This window comes from Trichechus manatus, unplaced genomic scaffold, assembly GCF_000243295.1.
Source record: "Trichechus manatus latirostris isolate Lorelei unplaced genomic scaffold, TriManLat1.0 scaffold00027, whole genome shotgun sequence".
In the NCBI taxonomy this organism is placed as follows: domain Eukaryota; kingdom Metazoa; phylum Chordata; class Mammalia; order Sirenia; family Trichechidae; genus Trichechus; species Trichechus manatus.
The window spans coordinates 16,866,176-16,886,789 of NW_004443963.1; the positions used below are offsets into that span (position 1 = coordinate 16,866,176).

Below are 20,614 nucleotides of genomic sequence, written 5' to 3' on the forward strand. Positions count from 1 at the left end.
ATTGCTGACCTTTTAGTTAGCAGCCGAAAGCTCCCCCATTTTTTGTGTAACTGGGCAAGAATTTAAGTACTCCTAGCCTTGGTTTCCTCCTTTATAAATTAGGGATAATAGTTAGAATGCCTACCTCAAATACTGTTTGGGATGTGGACCTTGAAGGGCATGGGTACAGTGAGGGGCAAACTTGAGGGACAACAGGCACTCCTGGTGTTTTTGACTTGCTGGTGGGAAAAACTGACAGATGGGGTCTGCTGAGGACAGAAAGGCTGAGTGAATGTGCCCAAGAATGAGGAAGAGGCGTAGAGACTAGGAGAAGAGTGGGACACAGGAGTACTGCCAAAAGAAGAATTCTGCGGAAGAGTAGACATGGTTTAAAAAAAAAAAAAAAAAAAGATATGTTTAAGAAGTTTTGCTAAGTAACTTTCCTCCCTTGTTTCCTCCCAAAATATGCAGAAAAATCTATATTTTTTGTCAACATTCTAGAAGATGGAATTTTGTTTTAGGGGGGAAGGGAATGAAACAATGTATTTCACTAAAAGAACACAAAGGCCCAAGAAGCCTGAGTTTCGTTAAGGTCACACGAAAATTACATAAAATGATGCAAGAAAGTACCTGGCACATGGCACAAAAACCAAAAAGCCAAACTCACTGCCGTCGAGTTGATTCCGACTCATAGTGCCCCATAGGACAGAGAAGAACTGCCCCATAGCGTTTCTAAGGCTATATAGGGTTGCTATGAGTTAGAATTGACTCGATGGCAGTGGGTTTGGTTTTCGGTTTTTTTAATCTTTTACGGAAGCGGATTGCCAAAGTCTTTCTCCTGTGCAGTGCCTGGTGGGTTTGAATCGCTGAACTTTTGGTTAGTAGCCAAGCACTTCAACCACTGCGCCACTGGGGCTCCTTTTGGAATGTTGTAAGCAATCAATAAATATAGAGTTCTCTTAGTTTTGAGGGGGAGGAAAATGAAGTTGGAAGAGTTTAAATGACTTGTGCAAGGTCACCATACCAGTGATCATGGCTCAGTGTTTTTCCTCTAACCACTCTGCCTCTTAATTTATGCACATGATGGTGAATTGGTAGGTGATGTTCGTAGAGAATAAACCAACCGCACACTTAAATGACTGCAAATGTTCTAAGATGAATTTTTGTTCTGGCAAAAGAAATACACAAATGATGTAGGTGGCAACGTCTTGGTCTTATTTGTTGCCCATCTTATTATTTGCCCTGGTGTGGGGCCTTACAGGCTGATGCTTGGCCTTTTTTTCAATCCTAGGCCTTCAACTGGATCATTCCAGTTTTAAAATCTCTATCTGTAAACCTCAGCTAGGAGCTACCCTCTGCTGTATCATACAGCAGCTCCTCGCCTCTATAATTTTGTTCCTTTTTAATACGATGTGCCATCAAGTATAATGCATGGGATATAAGCCTCAATTATTGTCAGTATACTTGGGGACTCATACCAATTATAGTGATATTTCTCTGACAGGCCCCAGGCGAGCTGCAACTTGGAGTTCCTCAACACTGAGAAACAAAAGATATTTTCTTTATGGGAGCTTTTCTAGTAGCATTTGAAATCCTCAGTTTAAAACTGTCCTGGCTTTTCTCATTTAGTTGTGGCAATTTATGTGCTTTATCTGAAGACATGTATTAATTTGTCTTGTTATAATTTAATATATTTTAGAATATATTAATTATAGTGAACCATGTTTCCTTACAACTCTGCTAGGTGGAGGGGATGATGATTCAAAGCAGATTTACCCAGCAAAAAGACCAGCCCTTGCTACCTTCTCTGGCTCTCTGCTTGGTTCACATCATTATAAATCTCCTCCCTTCTCCAACTTCAATCACTGCCTTTCTGCCACCTCTCTATTTCTCCTTTCATTGTCTTATTGGAGTCACTTCAAAATTGTTTTATTCTTTTTGAAAATTTCTACAAATATAAGAAAAAGAACCCCATCTGACCTAATTTCCACCCATTTCCTTCGCCATTTAACTCTAGATCGACAGTTTTGGCCTCTTCAGTGTTCCCTCCCCACACCTGAAGAAAGAAAATTGCTCTTTAACTTGTACTGCTTTATTTGAATGCAACCCACTTCCTCCCTCTGAGCCAATGAGTCATTTTCTCTTTTTAAACAGAGCCTTAAAAATCTTCCATTTCTCCTCAGTTTAAAATTACTCTCTGTGTGAAGTACTTCATGTCCTGTGTCTGAAAGACACCGCATAGAAGGGAGAAGATTGCCTTAACCACTCAAGGACTACAGATAATGCGTGACCTACTAAGACTTTAAAATTTTGAAATGAATGGACATCATTTATTTTTCCTTTTATAGAAGCAAGGATTTTTGTCTCTTCTGTTCCCTAGTAAAAGCCCAGAACCTATGTACATAGTAGATTTTTAATAAATATTTGTTGATTGAATAAATGATTGATTCCCTCCTCCCCAGTGTTTTTTAACTTGCTCAATACCATTTGTGGAGTTAACATTTTTCACATTGGAATGTCCTATAATTAAATAGAAAATACTCATAAAAAGGTATTGAAAAGTGAGAGATTTATCAAACTGTAGAAGATGTAGCAATACAATTAGGGTTAGTTTAGAAAATGCCTAAACAGCATTGACTTCAGAACAATGTATAGAATTTATACTACCATATCAAATATATTCTAATATATATTCAGTGACTCATCTATATGCTACTATATGGTATACTACCTTGGTATTAAAGTAATATCACTCTGTATTGTAACCATCCAAGTAATAATTGATTGAGGCAAAAATCTTTAATGGGTGTTATAACCAATGGGTGAAAGCTTATTGGGGAACAAGATATTTATATAGTCTCAAAGTATCACCCTACACATTACTCATTAATTACAAAGGCAAAAAGGTCTTTTACAATGGAGGAATCTTGTGAACACCATCTTAATCATATGGTCAAACTTAACATCACTAATAATGGAACAAACTGCCATTGTGTGCCTAGTATGATACACTGAGGAGGCCATACTATCACTTATGTAGTATTTCTGCCAAAAATGTTTAACATTTTAAATAATGAGAAAAAAATCAGACAACTCCAAATTGAGGGACATTCTGCAAAAATTTGACCTGTGTTCTTCAAAAATGTCAGCGTCATAAAAATCTAGCAAAGGCTGGGGAGTTATTCTGATTAAAGGGGACTAAAGAGACATGACAACTAAATAAACTGTGTGATCCTCCATTGATCTGGAATCTAAAACAAATTTAAAAAATCCTCAACAATGATAAAGGACATTATCGGGTCAACTGAAGACACTTGAATATAACTGTACATTAGCTAACAAAATTATGCCAATGTTAAATTTCCTGAATGCGAGAATTGTATTGTGGTTATGTAGGAGAATGTTCTTGTTCTTGGAAGAGATATGCTGACGTATTAAGAGGTGAAATGTCATGATATCTGCAAATAATTCTCAATAGTTCCAGAGAAAACAAAAAAAAACTCTCAACTGGTTTATACATACACACACAAAAATATATACATGTGTGTATGTGCATATGATATACTCAAATATGTTGTTGTTAAGTGCCATGGAGTTGGCTCTGACTCATAGCATCACTACGTACAACAGAATGAAATGCAGCCCAGTCCTGCACCATCCTCACAATCATTGCTATGTTTTCACCCATCATTGCAGCCGCCGTGTCAATCCATCTTGTTGAGAGTCTTCATCTTTTTTGCTGACCCTCTACTTTACCAAACATGATATCCTTCTCAATATATATACATGATGTTTGCACATCATGTATATATGAGTATGTGTGTGTGTATGTGTGTGTGTGTGGATAGAGTATGTGGCAAAATATTCCAACTGATGAACCTAAGTGAACGGTATACGTGTATTCACTGTACTAGTCTTGCATCTTTTCTGTGGTTAAAAATTTTTCTAAATAATAAGTTGTTGAAAAAAATTCAAAAGAAGTAATATCGTGAATTCAGGGCTATTATGATTGCTTATTCAGATACATAATGCTCAAATTTTTGAAAATGGTAATTAACCTTTCTTTGAATTTTTTGTTCTTATCATCCTGCTTCAGCCCTCCCTGCCTCTCTGTTCACTGCCAGATATCTCTCAGACAGAGTCATCAATAGTCACATTATGTGCACAAACACTTGAACAGATTCTGAATATGCCTTGCATGGACTGAAATGATCTGTTTCTTCAAACAGGAGACTTCTCTCATAGACCCTGTTACAAACATATCTCACGTGTATCACGTAGAGAAGCCTGCTTTTATGTTTTTAGGAGAACAGCTTATCAGTGTAACAGAAGCCATTCATTTATCTGGAAGATAATTTTTTATTTCCCTAGGATCTTTTCCTTATTGTGCTCCACTGCTCCTTCAGTTCTAGACTAAAGAGGAGCCCAAAGGATCTCTGAAGATGGTAAAACTATTGCTTTATTCTATGAAGAACACGAGAAAAATAGATTCTGGACAATAAGTGATATTTGCAATTATGAAGCAATATGCACTGTGTAATAATGTGACTTGTGTGTCCACTGCCCACATCAAGAGTGATTATTTTGAAATTATTTTCTATTCTACCCTCTAGTCCTCTTGATATTAACCTCCATGAAATACAAAAGCAGAATATTGGGACTTACGTCATAGTTGCCCCTGGATCTGCAGTCATCTGATTGGTCACAAACACAGCTACGTTATATTCTGCATCAAGAAATAAAATTAAAAAAGAAGAGGAGGACAATATAAATTAAAGTTCACTATTTAGATTTCAGAGTTTAGGAATATTGCCCCATGATTTTTCATAAATAGAATCATAATCTTATTTTTTCATTAATAACAGAAATTATTTATTTAAAACTCACAACCCACTGGCGTCGAGTCAATTTTGCCTCATAGTGACCCCATAGGGTTTCCAAGACCGTAATCTTTTTTTTTTTCATTAAACAGTCAGTACACATATTGTTTTATGACATTGGTTAACAACCCCATGACATATCAACACTCTCCCTTCTTGACCTTGGAGGACCGTTTTTTTTGGTGAAAATATACATAGCCAACCAAGGCTGTAATCTTTATGGAAGCAAACTGCCACATATTTCTCCCCAGGAGCCACTGGTGGTTTCGAGCCACTGATCTTTTGGTTAGCAGTCAATTGCTTTAACCACTGTGCCACAAGGACACCTCTATTTATTTAAAGTTATTATTATTTAGATACCTAATAATATCAGTACCAATATTTTTGGTCACTAAAAAGAGTTGTATTTCCATGAAGGTAATATTATTATTTTTTACAAACGTATTATCTCCTGCCATATTCCGAGCTTCTCTGTAAAGCCTACTTGGCAACCACAGTCATGGATGCTATTCTGCTTTATTTAAAAGATCTACCTTCTGAGATTTTTTGGAGTCGTGATAACATCTGGGCCAGTTTTTGCTGCCGTTCAGCCAACTCCCCACGACCACTGAAGTCCACTCGAAAAAGTGCCATTATTGAATCAATGATCTGCATAGCATTCATGTAAAAATAAACAGGCATTTGGAAATGGAAGGAAGAAGTTCATTTGAATAGGAATCAATAGAAGAAAAATAATATGCTAAAAAGCTTTGTGAGAGAGCAAGATTTAAAAGCTTGTACCAACAGCTTGAAGATGCCAGCTTCCTCATGGAATTTTGCTGCTACATAATCAAGTAGCTCCATCTGATGTTCGCCTGGTGGGAAATGCAGTGAGACAATGTTATGAAAGCTAGAAGCAGCAGAAGACTAAGATCATTCATGTTCTTGGGAGCCAGGCAGAATCTGTGATCTCTGATCCTTGAAGGATTCTTTTAATGCTTTACGACTTCATTAGATAAGATTTCATATTCTGCCTTAGCATACGTGCCCAATACCACAGTATCCAAAAAGAATTTATTCTCCATTTCAAAGACAAAGACTAAGAAACAATTTCAGGGCATTTTAATTTAACTAAGATGATAAAATCTGGGAATTGACTAAATTAATTTGGAGAAAAGTAAAATAGAGAAATAAACAGTGCCAAAATGTTATTAAGTATCACTCAAATAGTAAATCAATGCTGCCAACCTTAAAATAACCCAAGCATCCAACTGCATGGGGCTCTTACTAGTATATGCACGCGCATAAAGTACATTGTCCAGTACAGCATCATGGTCTACGTTGAAGCGATCAGCAATGTCCCGAAGTCGATCTGGCCGGCTGGAGCATGCCAAGATTAAGGATCCAATAAATGAATTCCAAAAAACATTAAAACAAAAACTAACTTAAGTAAAAATTAGAGGAAAAACAATGAGCCTACAAAGGTATTCTGGATAAAATATTTTAATAATCACTTAAAGTCTATCTGTATCAGATTTTATTTTTCATAAGTGCCTCAATTTATAAATACCTTAAGTAATAGTAACAGTCATAGAAATGATGGGGCAGTAATGAATTTAAATATTATATTATCAAATCTTTACAATAGCTTTGGAAGGTAGTTCCTATGGCCTATATTACATTTCACAAGTAGAGACACTGACAACGAGAAATTAGGCAAATGACTCAGGATTATGAAGCTTATCAGTTACAGGAGAAAAACTAGAAATTTAAGATTGGTGAGTTTCCTTTGTTCTCAAGTCTATAAAAATAGATATGTTCTAGGAAGATAATATCACTGAATTATAATTCAAGTCATTTCAAAGTGAATTAATTCATTCTCTTCATATTTCTCTCCTGTTCAACATGAAATAGTTTAATATACCATTAATCTTGTGTTGCCAACAAATGACAAAATTGACTATGTGAACCAAGGGTCAAAAAATTAACTTCAAGAGTCCAGAAGGCAATTACCAACCCAGGGTTTTTGGTTTATTTAGGGTTTAAAATTCACCTTCTTCTAAAGGAGATGAGTTAGCTTTCTGAAATTAGTAAAATCATAAACCCATTGCTGTCAGTCGATTCCAACTCATAGCGGCTCTATACAATAGAGTAGAACTGCCCCATAGGATTTCCAAGGCTGTAATCTTTACGGAAGCAGACTGCCTCATCTTTCTCCCGTGGAGCATCTGGAGGGCTGAAACCACTGACATTTTGGTTAGCATCCAAGCGCTTAACCACTGTACCACCAGGGTCCTAGTAAACTCATACGGTGGCAAATTCAGCGTACTTGCAACGGTATTCTGGAAGATGTTAATAATTACATATACCTATCTAAACTGTAAAGGAGTAATAAACATTTTTCTGTAGGTCTTTGGTGATCTCAACAATATGTCCACAGTATCCTTTGAAGTAAAGTGAAGCAAAAAATAGAATGCATGCCTGTGGTCTCATTTCACTTTGTTTATGCTATTTATGTAACACTGGTTATACTGTATGAGTCCGAATTGACTCCACAGCAATGGGTTTTTTGGGTCGTGCTACACAAGTACCTGTAAAGCAAAGGCCACTTATAATCTTATTTGTGACACTTTGAACTAGTTCAATAAATGTTGCATTGTCTTTAGGATTTCCCAGTCATCTACATCCTAATGCACTATGTATGTTCTTAGGGTGTGGCTTTGCTTGTCTTCAGAGCTTCAGTGACAGCCACTAAAATCCTCCATCGCTACTGAGTATACCCAGTAGATGTTTTCAGCGAGCAAGTAGAAGAGGCAATAAATACATTTTCCACCATGTCAGTTTCTACAAAATGTGGATACAATGTGAATAGGGGTGTGTAAAAGTTAGGCGTAAACTGAAGGGAAGTTCAAGTCAATCTACAAATATTTATTAGCCGATTATAATATGCAATCAATTACCATATTAAACATTTACCAATGCAAGGCATTATGGAGCAAATAAGGAATCATAAGACAATCCACGCCCTAAAATCAAACATTGCCCTTGAGTCAATTCTGACTCATAACAACCCTACAGGACAGAGTAGAACTGCCCCATAGGGTTTCCAAGGCTGTAAATCTTATGGAAGCAGACTGCCACGTCCTTCTCCCATGGAGCGGTGGTAGGTTCGAACCACCAACCCTTCAGTTAGCAGCCAAGTGCTTAACCACTGTGCCACCAGGGCTCTTTTTACTAAGGAGACAAAATACAAACATATAAAAAGAAAAATACCAACGGACAGTAGTTTAAGTGTGAGACACTAAAGGAATGAGAATGTTCCATGTGGCCCTCCAATATCCTTGCCCCTACAGCAGTTCTTCCCATCGCTTCTTGCATCTGACTTAGCCTCTAACTGTTGCTCTCTACCCTTCTTGATAAAATCCAAACTGCTGCTAACTTCCAAGAACAATTCCTCCCTCTTCTGAGAACCATCATTGATCAACTATTTCCAAAACTAGCAGAACCTCAGCTGAGCCCCTTTTGCTAAAGACCTGTACAACATTCCACCTTCCTGACCCAAGTTAGAATGCTCCTTCAGAGCTTCTCATGCCCAGCATTTCCAAATAAAGTCTTCTATGAACTGTGCTGTTGTTTTTCTTTCACACGAGGATTTCTAAAAAAAAAAAATTTTTTTATTGTACTTTAGGTGAAGGTTTACAGAACAAATAGTTTCTCATTAAACAGTCAGTACACATATTGTTTTACAACATTGGTTAACAACGCCACAACATGTCAACACTCTCCCTTCTCAACCTTGGAGGAACTTTTTCTTTTTTGGTGAAAATATACATAGCCAAAGATACACCATTTCCAAAATTTCTACATGTACGATTCAGTGACATTGATTACGTTCTTCCAGTTGTGCTGCTATTCTCACTAACCTTTTCCAAATTATTCCATCACCATCGTCTTCAACTCACTGTCCTCTAGGCTTGCCATCAAACCTTTTGAGTTGCTGTTGTCAATCTGATCTCACATAGATAATTCTTGATTTATTCATTCTTTTGTACTTTAGATGAAGGTTTACAGAACAAAATAGTTTCTCATTAAACAGTTAGTACACATATTGGCCTATGACAGTGGTTAACAACACCACGACATGTCAACTCTGTCCTTTCTCAACCTTGGGTTCCCTATCACCAGCTTTCCTGTCCCCTCCTGCCTTCTAGTCCTTGCCCCTGGAATGCTGTGCCTCATTAGTCCCGATTTGTTTTATGGGGCTGTCCAATCCCCGGCTGAACGGTGAACCTCGGGAGTGACTTCACCACTGAGCTAAAAGGGTGTCCAGGGGCCATACTCTCAGGGTTTCCCCACACACGAGTATTTTAGATAGTAAATTCTATAAAAGAAGATTGGGGAAGGACAAGGCTTTCTAATTTAGGTAATTAGGTGAAGATTTAAAAATGCAGGACTTGAACCGAGAGCGTTAAAGGATTTGTATGATTCAGAAAGACTGTAAGGTGGAGGTAGAGGGAGCAAAGACCCACTAGGATAGAAATACTATGCAAATTTCTCTATAACACGCCAAATTAGCATTCAAGAATGAGAGAATAAAGATATTTTCAGACACGCCAGGGCTCAAAATTTGCCACCTGGAGTGCTTTTCTGAAAGAATTACTTGAATAGGTACTCCACCAAAACAAAAGTACTGGAAACAAGATGATTTGGAGTGCAAGAAACCATAGTGAACAAAGAAAGTAAGAATCTTTATAATCTAAATAATTACTGATGTATAATGTTTTCAAATTTTAATAACAAAACATCATTTAGAGGCAATGATATCTGGCTAGAACAGACTGACCTGATTGCCTCTAATAGTGGTAATAATGGGTAACACGATTGGAGAGGTAGATTGTGAATGGTCTTCCCTTTCCTCTGAACCTGATACCTCCTCAAACTAATATATTTCTTCTTCCACTCATTGGTCAGCTACTTAGTGCCTAACTTCCTTAATGCTTGTGTGTAACAAGCTTCTATCATCTCACCCTACCACAATTGCTCTCTTAAATTTTTAATTTCCAACTTCAGTGATGTTTCTCAGTCTGTACCTTCAAACCTTCAACATCTCTATTTCTGACCACCCTTTTCTTCTTGAAGCTTTCCTTTTGCTTGTCTTCTACAACCCGATGTCCTACTTCTTCTGCCTCTGTGGGTTCCTCTTTTTGTTCCCTCTTCCTAAACATAGGCATACCCCAAAGTTATGTTCTTGGTTCTCCTCTCTTTTTTCTGGTAAGCTCTCTTCCTCCCTGGCTATTTCATCCATTCCTATGGACCTACCCTTTCAGAAGCTGAGTCCAACATTTCTAACTGTCATTGGATGTCTGCTGTACCTCAAATTCAACACATTAAAATGAAACATCACCTTTTCTCTGAAATAGGAACTTCCCAATTCTGTCATTAGCATCACTATTCTCCCAGTATCTATCTAGACAAAAAATCTGAGAGAGGTTTCTCACATCTCTTCCTTGTCTACCAAATACTATCATCAAGTCTTCTCAATTTTCCTTCCTAATATTTCTGGTCCTTTGCTTTTTATTCCTACCGCTTCCAACCTAGATTAGGTTCTCATTAGTTGTCTAGAATATTGCAAAAGTATTCAATTTACACCTACCATCTGGTTTCAAAGCCCTTCATGTCTAAGACCCAAATCACCTTTCCAGCCTTGCATTCTAGGAATACCTTACACTTTACTTAAACCTCTATTCTGTTATCTAAACAGGTTCTGCTCACTTCTCTTCTGCACTTTTGCTCTTTGCTTCATATCTTCCCTTTTATTTAAGGCCATGAATTTGAGTAAGTAAAAAAATCTTCTAACTATTAAGCAAAATCTTCGGAGAAATAAGAGGATTGAAGATAACTAAAATACAGAGGAACTTTAAATGAAAAGTGAAAGAAGCCAGACTAAACAAACCACATAATGTACAATTCCAGCTATCTGACATTCTGGAAAAGGCAAAACTATAGAGACAGTCAAATGATCAGTGGTTGCCAGGGGTTCAGGGAGTTGTAAGGGATGAATAGGTAGGGCACAGGGCATTTTTAGGGCAGTGAAACTATTCTGCATGATACTGTAAAGGTGGACACATGACATTATGTATTTGTCAAAACCCATAGAACTGTAAAACACAAAGAGTGAACCCTAATATGAACTGTAGATCTTAGTAAATAATAATGTATCAACATTGGTCCATCGATTATAACAAATGTGCCACAAGAATGCAAGGTGTTGTTAGGAGAAACAACGTGTAGCGAGAGGGAGTATATGGGAATACTGTACTTTCTGCATAAATTTTCTGTAAATCAAAAACTGCTTTAAAATATGTTGTTGGTGGTGAATGCCTTAGAGTTGATTTTTGACTCATAATGACCCCATGTGACAAAGTAGAACTGCCTGATAGGGTTTTCTAGGCTGTAATCTTTACGGAAACAGATTGCCAGGTCTTTCTTCCATGGAGCCACTGGGTGTGTTCAAACCTCCAACCTCTCGGCTAGCAGCTGAGCACTTAACTGCACACCACCAGGGCTCCTTGCTCTAAAATATAAGGTCTATTAAAAAACATGAATAAGATATAATTTAATCTCAGGTATTCCTTTTGTCAATTTTACACCAAACCCATTTGGAAAAGTGAAACTTTATGAAATAAAAAATGAGTTGAGAACTTGACCAGTAATTATTTTCCCCTTGTTGTGCCTCATCATTGTTGGTTTACGGGAAGATTACAAGAATGATATATTTCAAACAGTCCTTCCTTTGTAGTAACACTACTATATCACTACTGCGCTAGCAACTTGTTTAAATAAAAAGGTTACAAAGTATTTTCTGTATCAATGAAGATGATCTTTCCTCCTTGGTAGCCACCTGCTCCTGGAAGTTGAGCTGTCACTAGGGAGCAATTAAAACATTAATTAATATTAATAGGAGTGAATAAACTTTGTAAAAATGAATACATAAATTAACATGGGATTTATGCTGGTTGCTACTCTTTAGTGAATTTAGCAAAAAATCATGATCCTTTGGTTTCTAAACAGCATGCTGAATTATCATATTACGGTGGTGAATTTCAGTGGTGAAATTATAAGTATTCTGCCAGCACAGTAGTAATTCAATGAAGGATTTCAATATCTCTTACAATGAAAGAGATTCACGAAAGTTAGTTCTCCCTAAGAATGGAAGTAGAATTTAAATATTACTAACTTTCTGCCTGTAAGAAATAATCACAAATATAATTGGTGCTATATAAGTCATTTAAGCAACTTTTCAATGTATGTCAAATTTCAAAAATGCATTGACTTTACTAAGGAGTTACTTTGGATCAGGTACATGCATTATTTTATTTACTTTTCAAAATAACTCTAAGATTTGGCATTATTACTAATCTTATTTTACTGATGGGAAAAATTAAAGAGGTAAAGCAACTTGCCCAAGGTCACACAGCTATTCATTGTAGAGCCAAGACTGGAACCAGGCATTTTGATTACAGAATCCCCTTCCTAACCACTTTGCCATACTCCTTCTCCTTGGGTCAAAGAAACACAGAGTAGCATCTTTGTGAAAAATCAGATACTTTTGTTTACTTGGTTTAAAAAAATTTGTTTTTAAGTTGTTCTTAGGGCCAATTTTAATCCACGGAAAGTAAGGGATTCTAGGAGTCAGCAGATTTTGTGGCATTCTTGTAAAAAGGATATAGAAAAGAAGGAACGGGAAAAACTGAGACAATGGATCCCTCTCCCCTCCAACACGCATATACCCATATATCTCCTCCATATTTCCACTTGTGTTCATAGTCTAGCATATGCAACATCACCTCCAACATTACACAAAGACCAGCTCTGGTATCTATCTGTGTAACCATGGACAGTTTACTTAACCTCTCTGAACTTTAGTTTCACTGAAAGTTTGTTCAGATCACCTGAGATTATATGAAGTACCAGGCACATAGCAGATGTCTGGTAAATGACAGCTATGATTATTGCTATTGTAATTATTATTGTGGTTGCTATGTATCCTTACCACAGAGAGTATGAGAGAGTTGGGTTTTTCCAGTACGAAATTCTGTGAAATATAGAGAAAATAATAAAAAAGCATGCATAGTTGATTTTTAGATATTTTTATAAAAATAAAACATGGCCTTAGAATATTGCTGATTTTCTTTTCCAACTGCCAAATCTCACTTATAAGGTACCTCTCATGTCATAAATGGATTCCATATGTATGAATACCAGTAGTAAAAACTAAATTTAAGGTATTCTTTCATAGAACTGCCCTTTGGATACAAATTAATGTAAACCAAGTGTTCCTCAGGAATCGTCATATAAATTAAAGTTTAAGACCTCACCTTGGGAAGGAGAGCCCCAGATGCCCCTACTAAACTGAAATCCCAAAGGCAAGCTGAAATAGTCTTAGATGGTTAGCAGCAAAAGCAAATTCCCTCTGGAGGAAAACTTCTTCACTCACCAATTTAGGCCTATTGAACTCCCACAGATTAAAATTAAGCAATAAGCTACAAAAATCAATAAATATACTATAAGATAATTCACTAAGACTGAGAGTCAACAGAAATAACAAAAACCAGGTATAGTTCCCAAGGACTGAAAATACTGGGATTGTCTGATGCAGTAACATAATTATGTGTGAACTGATTTAAAAAAATAGGATAAAATCACAAAAACGATTTTTTAAATAAAGGGATTACATAGTTTAGTTAGGAATTAACTAATGGTTCTTGAAAAAGGTAAGTGGAATGCCTAGAAATGAAAAATATAATTATTGAAATACAAAACTCAATTGATGGATTAAATAGACACAGTTGAAAAGAGAAATAATGAACTAGAAGATTTAGATGAAGAAATTACTCAGAACGTAGCATAAACAGAAATGGAGATGAAAAACATAAAAAAGAACTTAAGAGATATTGAAGCCATAATGAGATAGTATAACAGAGGTCTAACAGGAAACCCAGAAAGAATAGAGAAATTGAAGGACAGGCCACATATAAACAGGTAATGGTGGTAAAATTTCCAGAACTGCTAAAAAACACAGCTCCATAGGTCTAATGGCGCAGTGATTAAGCGTTTGGCTGCTAACCAAAAGGTCAGCCGTTCGAATCCACCAGCCACTACTTGGAAACCATATGGGAGAGTTCTACTCTGTCCTATAGGGTCGATATGAGTCGGAATCGACTCGACCTCAACTTTTTTTTTTTTTTGGTATAGGTCTAATAAGCATCATATATCCCAAACAGGATTTAAAAAAAGAAATCCATGCTGAGATATATATCATCAGTGAAAGTGCAGCACAGCAAGATCAAAATAAAGTAGCCAGAGAGAAAGGACAGGTTACCTGAACTGGAATAACAATTAAAATGTGTGGTATGATTAATATTGTGTGTGGCCTTTCTAGCCATGAGTTTTGTAACTTCCATCAATGTGATTGTGTGATTGGGTAATTGTTGCCCACCAAGGGGATTGGTCAGTTTTGCCTTAAAAGAGAGCCAATTCCAGAGCAGGAGGAGGAGCCCACCAGCACCAAGGAAGGTAAGACCAGTAGGAGAGACCCAGCAGCAGAGACCTGGCAGCAGAAGACAGCAAGATGGGCTTTCCCGCCAATGGAGAGAAAGCCGAGTGCCTTTGGGCAGAGACTGAGGGCCAGGGAGAGGCGTGCCTGCGAGCGCAGCTGGGAAGAGGCTATCCTGATGGAAGAACTGTATCCTGAGTGTTTCTGAGCCTGAACTGTAACTGTTACTTCCCTAATAAACCCCATAATTTTGAGTATCGTCTGTGAGTTCTGTGTGGCCATTGCAATGAGTTATCAAACCCAGCAGAGAAGTAGAAAGTGCTGTGTGAGGGACAGTTGGTGTTACAATTAGTAAAGATGGCAGAGAGAGGAGGCTTGCCTGGCCTGCACCTCATAGGAGTCAGCCTTACGCTATTGATCTTGGTTCTCCTTCCCCCTTGTGGGGTTGGAGAAGGTCAGATACTGCCCCTAAGCTGTTTTTACAAAATGAAAGTAGACTTTTCAACAGCAACAATGAATATTCAAAGTAGAATAATATCATCTTAGCTCTGAGAGAAAAATAGCTATCTAGAATAACTATCTAGCTAACTAGAATTGTCTACCTAGCAAAATTATCTTTCAAGAACAAGAATGAAATAAAGACAATTTCAGGTAAGTAAAAACTAAGAGAGTTTGCTACTAAGAAACTTTTTAAACCTTTCCAAACAAAAAAAAGGAAAATGATCCTAGAATAATACTGCAGTATAAGAAGGGAAGGTGAGCAAATAAAATGGTAAAAATGTGTCAGAATCCAAACAAACGTTACCAGTAAAGAAATAATGATGATAATATATAATAATGCTTAATTGGTAAGGTTAAGAAGAAAAGGAAACCTAAATCTGATCACATTTCTAGATCCAACTACTAATTTATAAAAAATATGAAGACAGGAACATGTTAAATGACACCGCAGTCATGTAATCAGAAAAATCCAGACTATGGGAAACACTACAGGACAAACAATCCAGTTTTCTCAACAAACAGACTGCAAGAAAATAAAAGAGATAGAGAGAAAGAGAGAGGTGAAGGGGGAAGTTATACATCAAAGTGATTTAAAAGATATATAAATTAACTGCAAAATATAGACCTTATTTGGTTTTTGATTCAAATAAACTCTAAAAAAAGAATGACATGAAACAATTGGAAATTTAAGCACTGACTTGATATTTGAAGATATTAAGGAATTGTTCATTGTTTGAGGTATGTTGTATTGGAGCCCTGGTGGCGCAGTGGTTAAAGCGCTCAGCCGCTAACCAAAAGGTTAGACAATTCTAGCCTCTCTGAGGGAGAAACATCTACCAGTCTGCTTCTGTAAAGAATTACAGCCTTGGAAACCCTATGGGGCAGTTTTACTCTGTCCTACAGGGTTTACTCTGTCCTACTGGAGCTCTGGTGGCGTAGTAGTTAAGAGTTCTGCTGCTAACCAAAAGGTCAGCAATTCGAATCCACCAGCCATTCCTTGGAAACCCTATGGGGTAGTTACTCTGTCCTATAGGGTTGCTATGAGTCAGAATCGACTCAACAGCAATGGGTTTGGTTTAGTTTTTGGTATACGGTCACTATTAGTCAGAATTGACTCAACCACAGTAGGTATGTTGTATTGAGGTTATGTTTTTAAAAAGAGCTCTATATTTTTGAGATATATACCAAATGTTTATGGATGAAATGTCTGGGATTTGCTTCAAATAATGTGAATGGGATGAAATGGATGTCAACTGGTCAATATTGGCTATGGATTGATGATTGTTGAGTCTGGGTGATGGGGTACCTAGGAGTTCACTATATTATGATTTCTGTTTTTCTGTACATAGGAAATTCTCCAAAACAAAAAATTGGTTTCTTTTTCCTTTTTTTCATAAAGAAAAAGGAAGAATTAAAATATTGGACAGGGAGTCCCTGGGTGGCACAAATGGTTAAGTGACTAGTAGCCGAAAGGTTGGTGGTTTGAAGCCACGCAGAAGCACCTTGGAAGACAGGCCCGGTTATCTGTTTCTGAAAGGTCACAGCCTTGAAAACCCTATGGAGCAGTTCAACTCTGCACACATGGGGTCACCATGAGTTGAAATCGACCTGATGGCAACTAACAACAGCAACAACAAAATATTGAACAATATCATGTAAATCTGAAGGGCAGAGTTCTAAATACATTATATTATTTAAGAAGTTTAAGACATTGTTTAACTTTAAATATCTATTATGATATATGCTACAACACGATGAACCTCGAAAATGTTATGCTAAGTGAAAGAAGCCAGTCACAAAAGACCACGTTTTGTATGATTCTATTAATATGAAATTTCCAGAAGAGGTTAAATCTTTAGAAACAGAAAGTAGATTACTGGTTGGTTGCCTAGCGCTGGGGAAAGATTAGGAGGAAATGGGGAGTGACTGCTAATGTGTATGTGATTTCTTTTTTGGGTGATGAAAATATTCTGGAATTAGTTATGATGGTAGCACAACTCTGTGACTATACTAAAAACCCCTGAATTGTATCCTTTAAAAAGGTGGATTTTATGGTATCGAAATTATATTTCAATAAAGTTGTTAAAAAATACGTATGGTAAAATTTCAAGAATGAACACTAAAAAGAAAAATTGAGAGTGTATATTTGAAACAAGAGAGAGAAGAAAGGATAAGAACTATTACATCTAAAGAAACAAACAAACAGCAAATACAACAACAAAAACCTCAATCAATCCAAAAAATGGGTAAGAAGCACAGTAGGACAAATAGAAATCAAAAAGTAAGGGACTAGAAAAGTCCAAATGTATTAATAATCACAATAAATATAAACAGATTACATTCACTAATTAAAAGACAGACTGTCAGATTAGATTTAAAAATCTGAGTTGAAAATCCACTCGGCACATGACAACATATGCTGTTTACAAGAGACACACCTAAAGCATACGATTGATAAGTTGAAAGTCAAAGCATAGAAAAAGACGTACCGGGCAAATATTAACTTACAGCTGGCTTCATTTATTATTATCAGACAAAATAGACTTTAAGACAAAAGGTTCATTAGGTATAGGAGGGTTAATTTATGATTAAAAAAAGAAAAAACTCAGTTTACCAGGAAGAAATTACAATTCTGAAGTTGAACTCACCAAATAAAAGAGACTCAAAACATATAAAGCAGAAGTTGATAATATGACAAAAAGAAATTGATATAGCCACCCTCTCTCAATTACTGATATGTAAAGAAGACAAAATCATTAAAGACATAGAACTAACAAGCTTAAACTAATAAATATGCATATGTAATTCTGCACCCAGCAATTAGAGAATACATACATGTTTTTCTCAAATACACAGGGAACACTATCACTAACCCCAGCAAAATCAGTAACAAAAAGATAAATTAAAAATTCCCATAGATTTGGAAATTAAAAAAAAAACAAACTTCTAAATAACTCATGGATCAAAGAAGAAATCACCATGGGAATTAAAAAATACTTAGAACCAAATGATATGACAATACTAATATCAAACTATTATATATATGTATATTAGTATTGTCATCTATTAATAATCAGAATGTGGAATGTACAAAGTATGAATCTAGGAAAATTGGAACTCATCAAAAATGAAATGGAATGCATAAACATTGATATCCTAGGCATTAGTGAGCTGAAATGGACTGGTATTGGCCATTCTGAATTGGACAATCATATGGTCTGCTATGCTGGGAATTACAACTTGAAAAGGAATGGCATTGCATTCATCGTCAAAAAGAACATTTGAAGATCTATCCTGAAGTACAATGCTGTCAGTGATAGGATAATATCCATACACCTGCAAGGAAGACCTGTTAGTACAACTATTATTCAAATTTATGCACCAACCACTAAGGCCAAAGATGAAGAAACTGAAAATTTTTACCAGCTTCTGCAGCCTGAAATTGATTGAACATGCAATTAGAATGCATTGATAATTACTGGAGATTGGAATGTGAAAGTTGGAAACAAAAAGAAGGATCGGTAGTTGGAAAATATGGCCTTGGTGATAGAAATGATGCCAGATATCAGATGATACAATTTTGCAAGACTAACGACTTCTTCATTGCAAATATCTTTTTTCACCAACATAAACGGCGACTATATACATGGACCTCACCAGAAGGAATACACAGGAATCAAACTGACTACATCTGTGGAAAGAGATGATGGAAAAGCTTGGTATCATCAGTCAGAATAAGGCCAGGGGCCTACTGCAGAACAGACCATCAATTGCTCATATGCAAGCTCAAGTTGAAACTGAAGAAAATTAGAACAAGTCCATGAAAGCCAAAGGACAACTTTGAGTATATCCCACCTGAATTTAGAGACCATCTCAAGAATAGATTTGATGTGTTGAACACTTATGATTGAAGACTAGACGAGTTATGGAATGATATCAAGGACATCATACAAGAAGAAAGCAAGAGGTCATTAAAAAGATAGGAAAGAAAAAACAGACCAAAATGGATGTCAGAAGAGACTCTGAAACTTGCTCTTGAACATGGAGTAGCTAAAGCAAAAGGAAGAAATGATGAAGTAAAAGAACTGAACAGAAGATTTCAAAGGGTGGCTCGAGAAGACAAAGTAAAGTATTATAATAAAATGTGCAAACAGCTGGAGATAGAAAACCAAAAGGGAAGAACGTGCTCAGCATTCCTCAAGCTAAAAGAACTGAAGAAAAAATTCAAGCCTTGAGTTGCAATAGTGAAGGATTCTATGCGGAAAATATTAAACGATGCAGGAAGCATCAAAAGAAGATGGAAGGAATACACAGAATCATTATACCAGAAAGAATTGTTCGACGTTCAACCATTTCAAGAGGTAGCATATGATCAGGAACCAATGGTACTGAAGGAAGAAGTCCAAGCTGCACTAAAGGCATTGGCGAAAAACAAGGCTCCAGGAATTGACAGAATATCAATTACCTTTTGAAGAAATGAGAGAAAAAAAATTTATCCTCTCCTACAGGAATCAGAGATAAAAAAGATGAAAAATGCCAATAAGACCCATCTGTTAATGTTGATATATATTTTAATTGTAGCCTAGACTGATCCTTTATTACAATAATTGAGATTTCATCCTAAATTCCAAAACAGATACAATTTACTATTGATAGTTTATTTAAATATATAGATTTCATGTAACAAAATATTAAGGTTCCACCTACCTCCGAAAGCTTCTGTGATTGCCATGCTTTCAATTCCACCTCCTAGCAACTTACTAGAAAGAGAAAGTAAGCGTTAGTAACAGGCACAGAAACTGAGATATCAAGAAAGGAGAAAGCATTAGTACCTATCTATATGTATCTATATATCTAACATGAACAGGTAATTCTTGGCTGAACAAATGGCACTCTATCTGTTCAGAACCCAGATTCTACTGTGTATAAGCTGATAAATCAACAAGGTATAAGCCCTGCTATTATTGTGTCCAAGTATCAGCGGGAAACAGGTTATGTAGGCCTTATGTCTCACTATTCTTTAGAACTGAATTGGAGTTTGAGTAAATGGTCTTATGGGCTTTTCATATTGTGCTGGGACTATGGTTCCAGAATTCAATCAAATATCCATTTTTTTAATATACTGAGAAACATATGAAAAACAGATACTAGGAGAATCCAGTGATTGCCATCATGACTGGCTTATCTCACATACATCAAATTCTAGATGAACATGTCAGAGTATGAAAATATTCAAAGTATGTTACAGGTAATGTTAGCAGTTAGAAGAGTAACTGTGAGATTTTAACAGCATACATTTAATTGGTAACTCAGTGTTTTAGAGTATTTAATGTTCTTGATGTGAAAAGACCTAAATTTAAGTCATGAGTTCATTCATGAAATACAAAAAATATTGTGTTAACTGTGCTAAGTCCTGGTAGAAGCACTTTAAACACCTGTGTAGTTTCCATTAATATGACTTTTAGGACATGATCACAGATTAGACAAAGCCTTTTAAGACATATGGAAAATCCAATAAAAATACATAAAATTTACATAATTTAAGAGAACAATTTAAATATAAGTCAAAGTAATGTTAGAAGTTATCCAAAAACTTAGTGAGGCTTGTAGACTTCAATGAAGAGAAGAAAAATCAAGATACTGATCTGAGTAACTTGAATCTGAAGATCATGGGCTGAAAAATCACTCCATCTGGAGGGCATACATTTGGAGATCCTAT

At 36.3% G+C, this 20,614-nt stretch overlaps 1 protein-coding gene across 2 annotated transcripts in view; it reads right to left on the reverse strand.

Annotated features, from left to right (window-relative positions):
• Nucleotides 1-20,614, reverse strand: part of DMC1 (DNA meiotic recombinase 1) — a 51,240-nt gene that overhangs the window by 13,351 nt on the left and 17,275 nt on the right. Inside the window, exons 5-11 of one of the 2 annotated variants that reach the window (XM_004373860.2) lie at nt 19,603-19,655; nt 12,892-12,933; nt 11,691-11,763; nt 6,127-6,218; nt 5,640-5,713; nt 5,393-5,507; nt 4,645-4,705 (exon numbers count right to left, since the gene is read on the reverse strand). In XM_004373860.2, coding sequence (XP_004373917.1) covers nt 4,645-4,705; nt 5,393-5,507; nt 5,640-5,713; nt 6,127-6,218; nt 11,691-11,763; nt 12,892-12,933; nt 19,603-19,655 — 510 coding nt within the window. The remainder of the gene's footprint in view (nt 1-4,644; nt 4,706-5,392; nt 5,508-5,639; nt 5,714-6,126; nt 6,219-11,690; nt 11,764-12,891; nt 12,934-19,602; nt 19,656-20,614) is intronic. The other variant, XM_004373861.2, reaches the window with a different exon arrangement.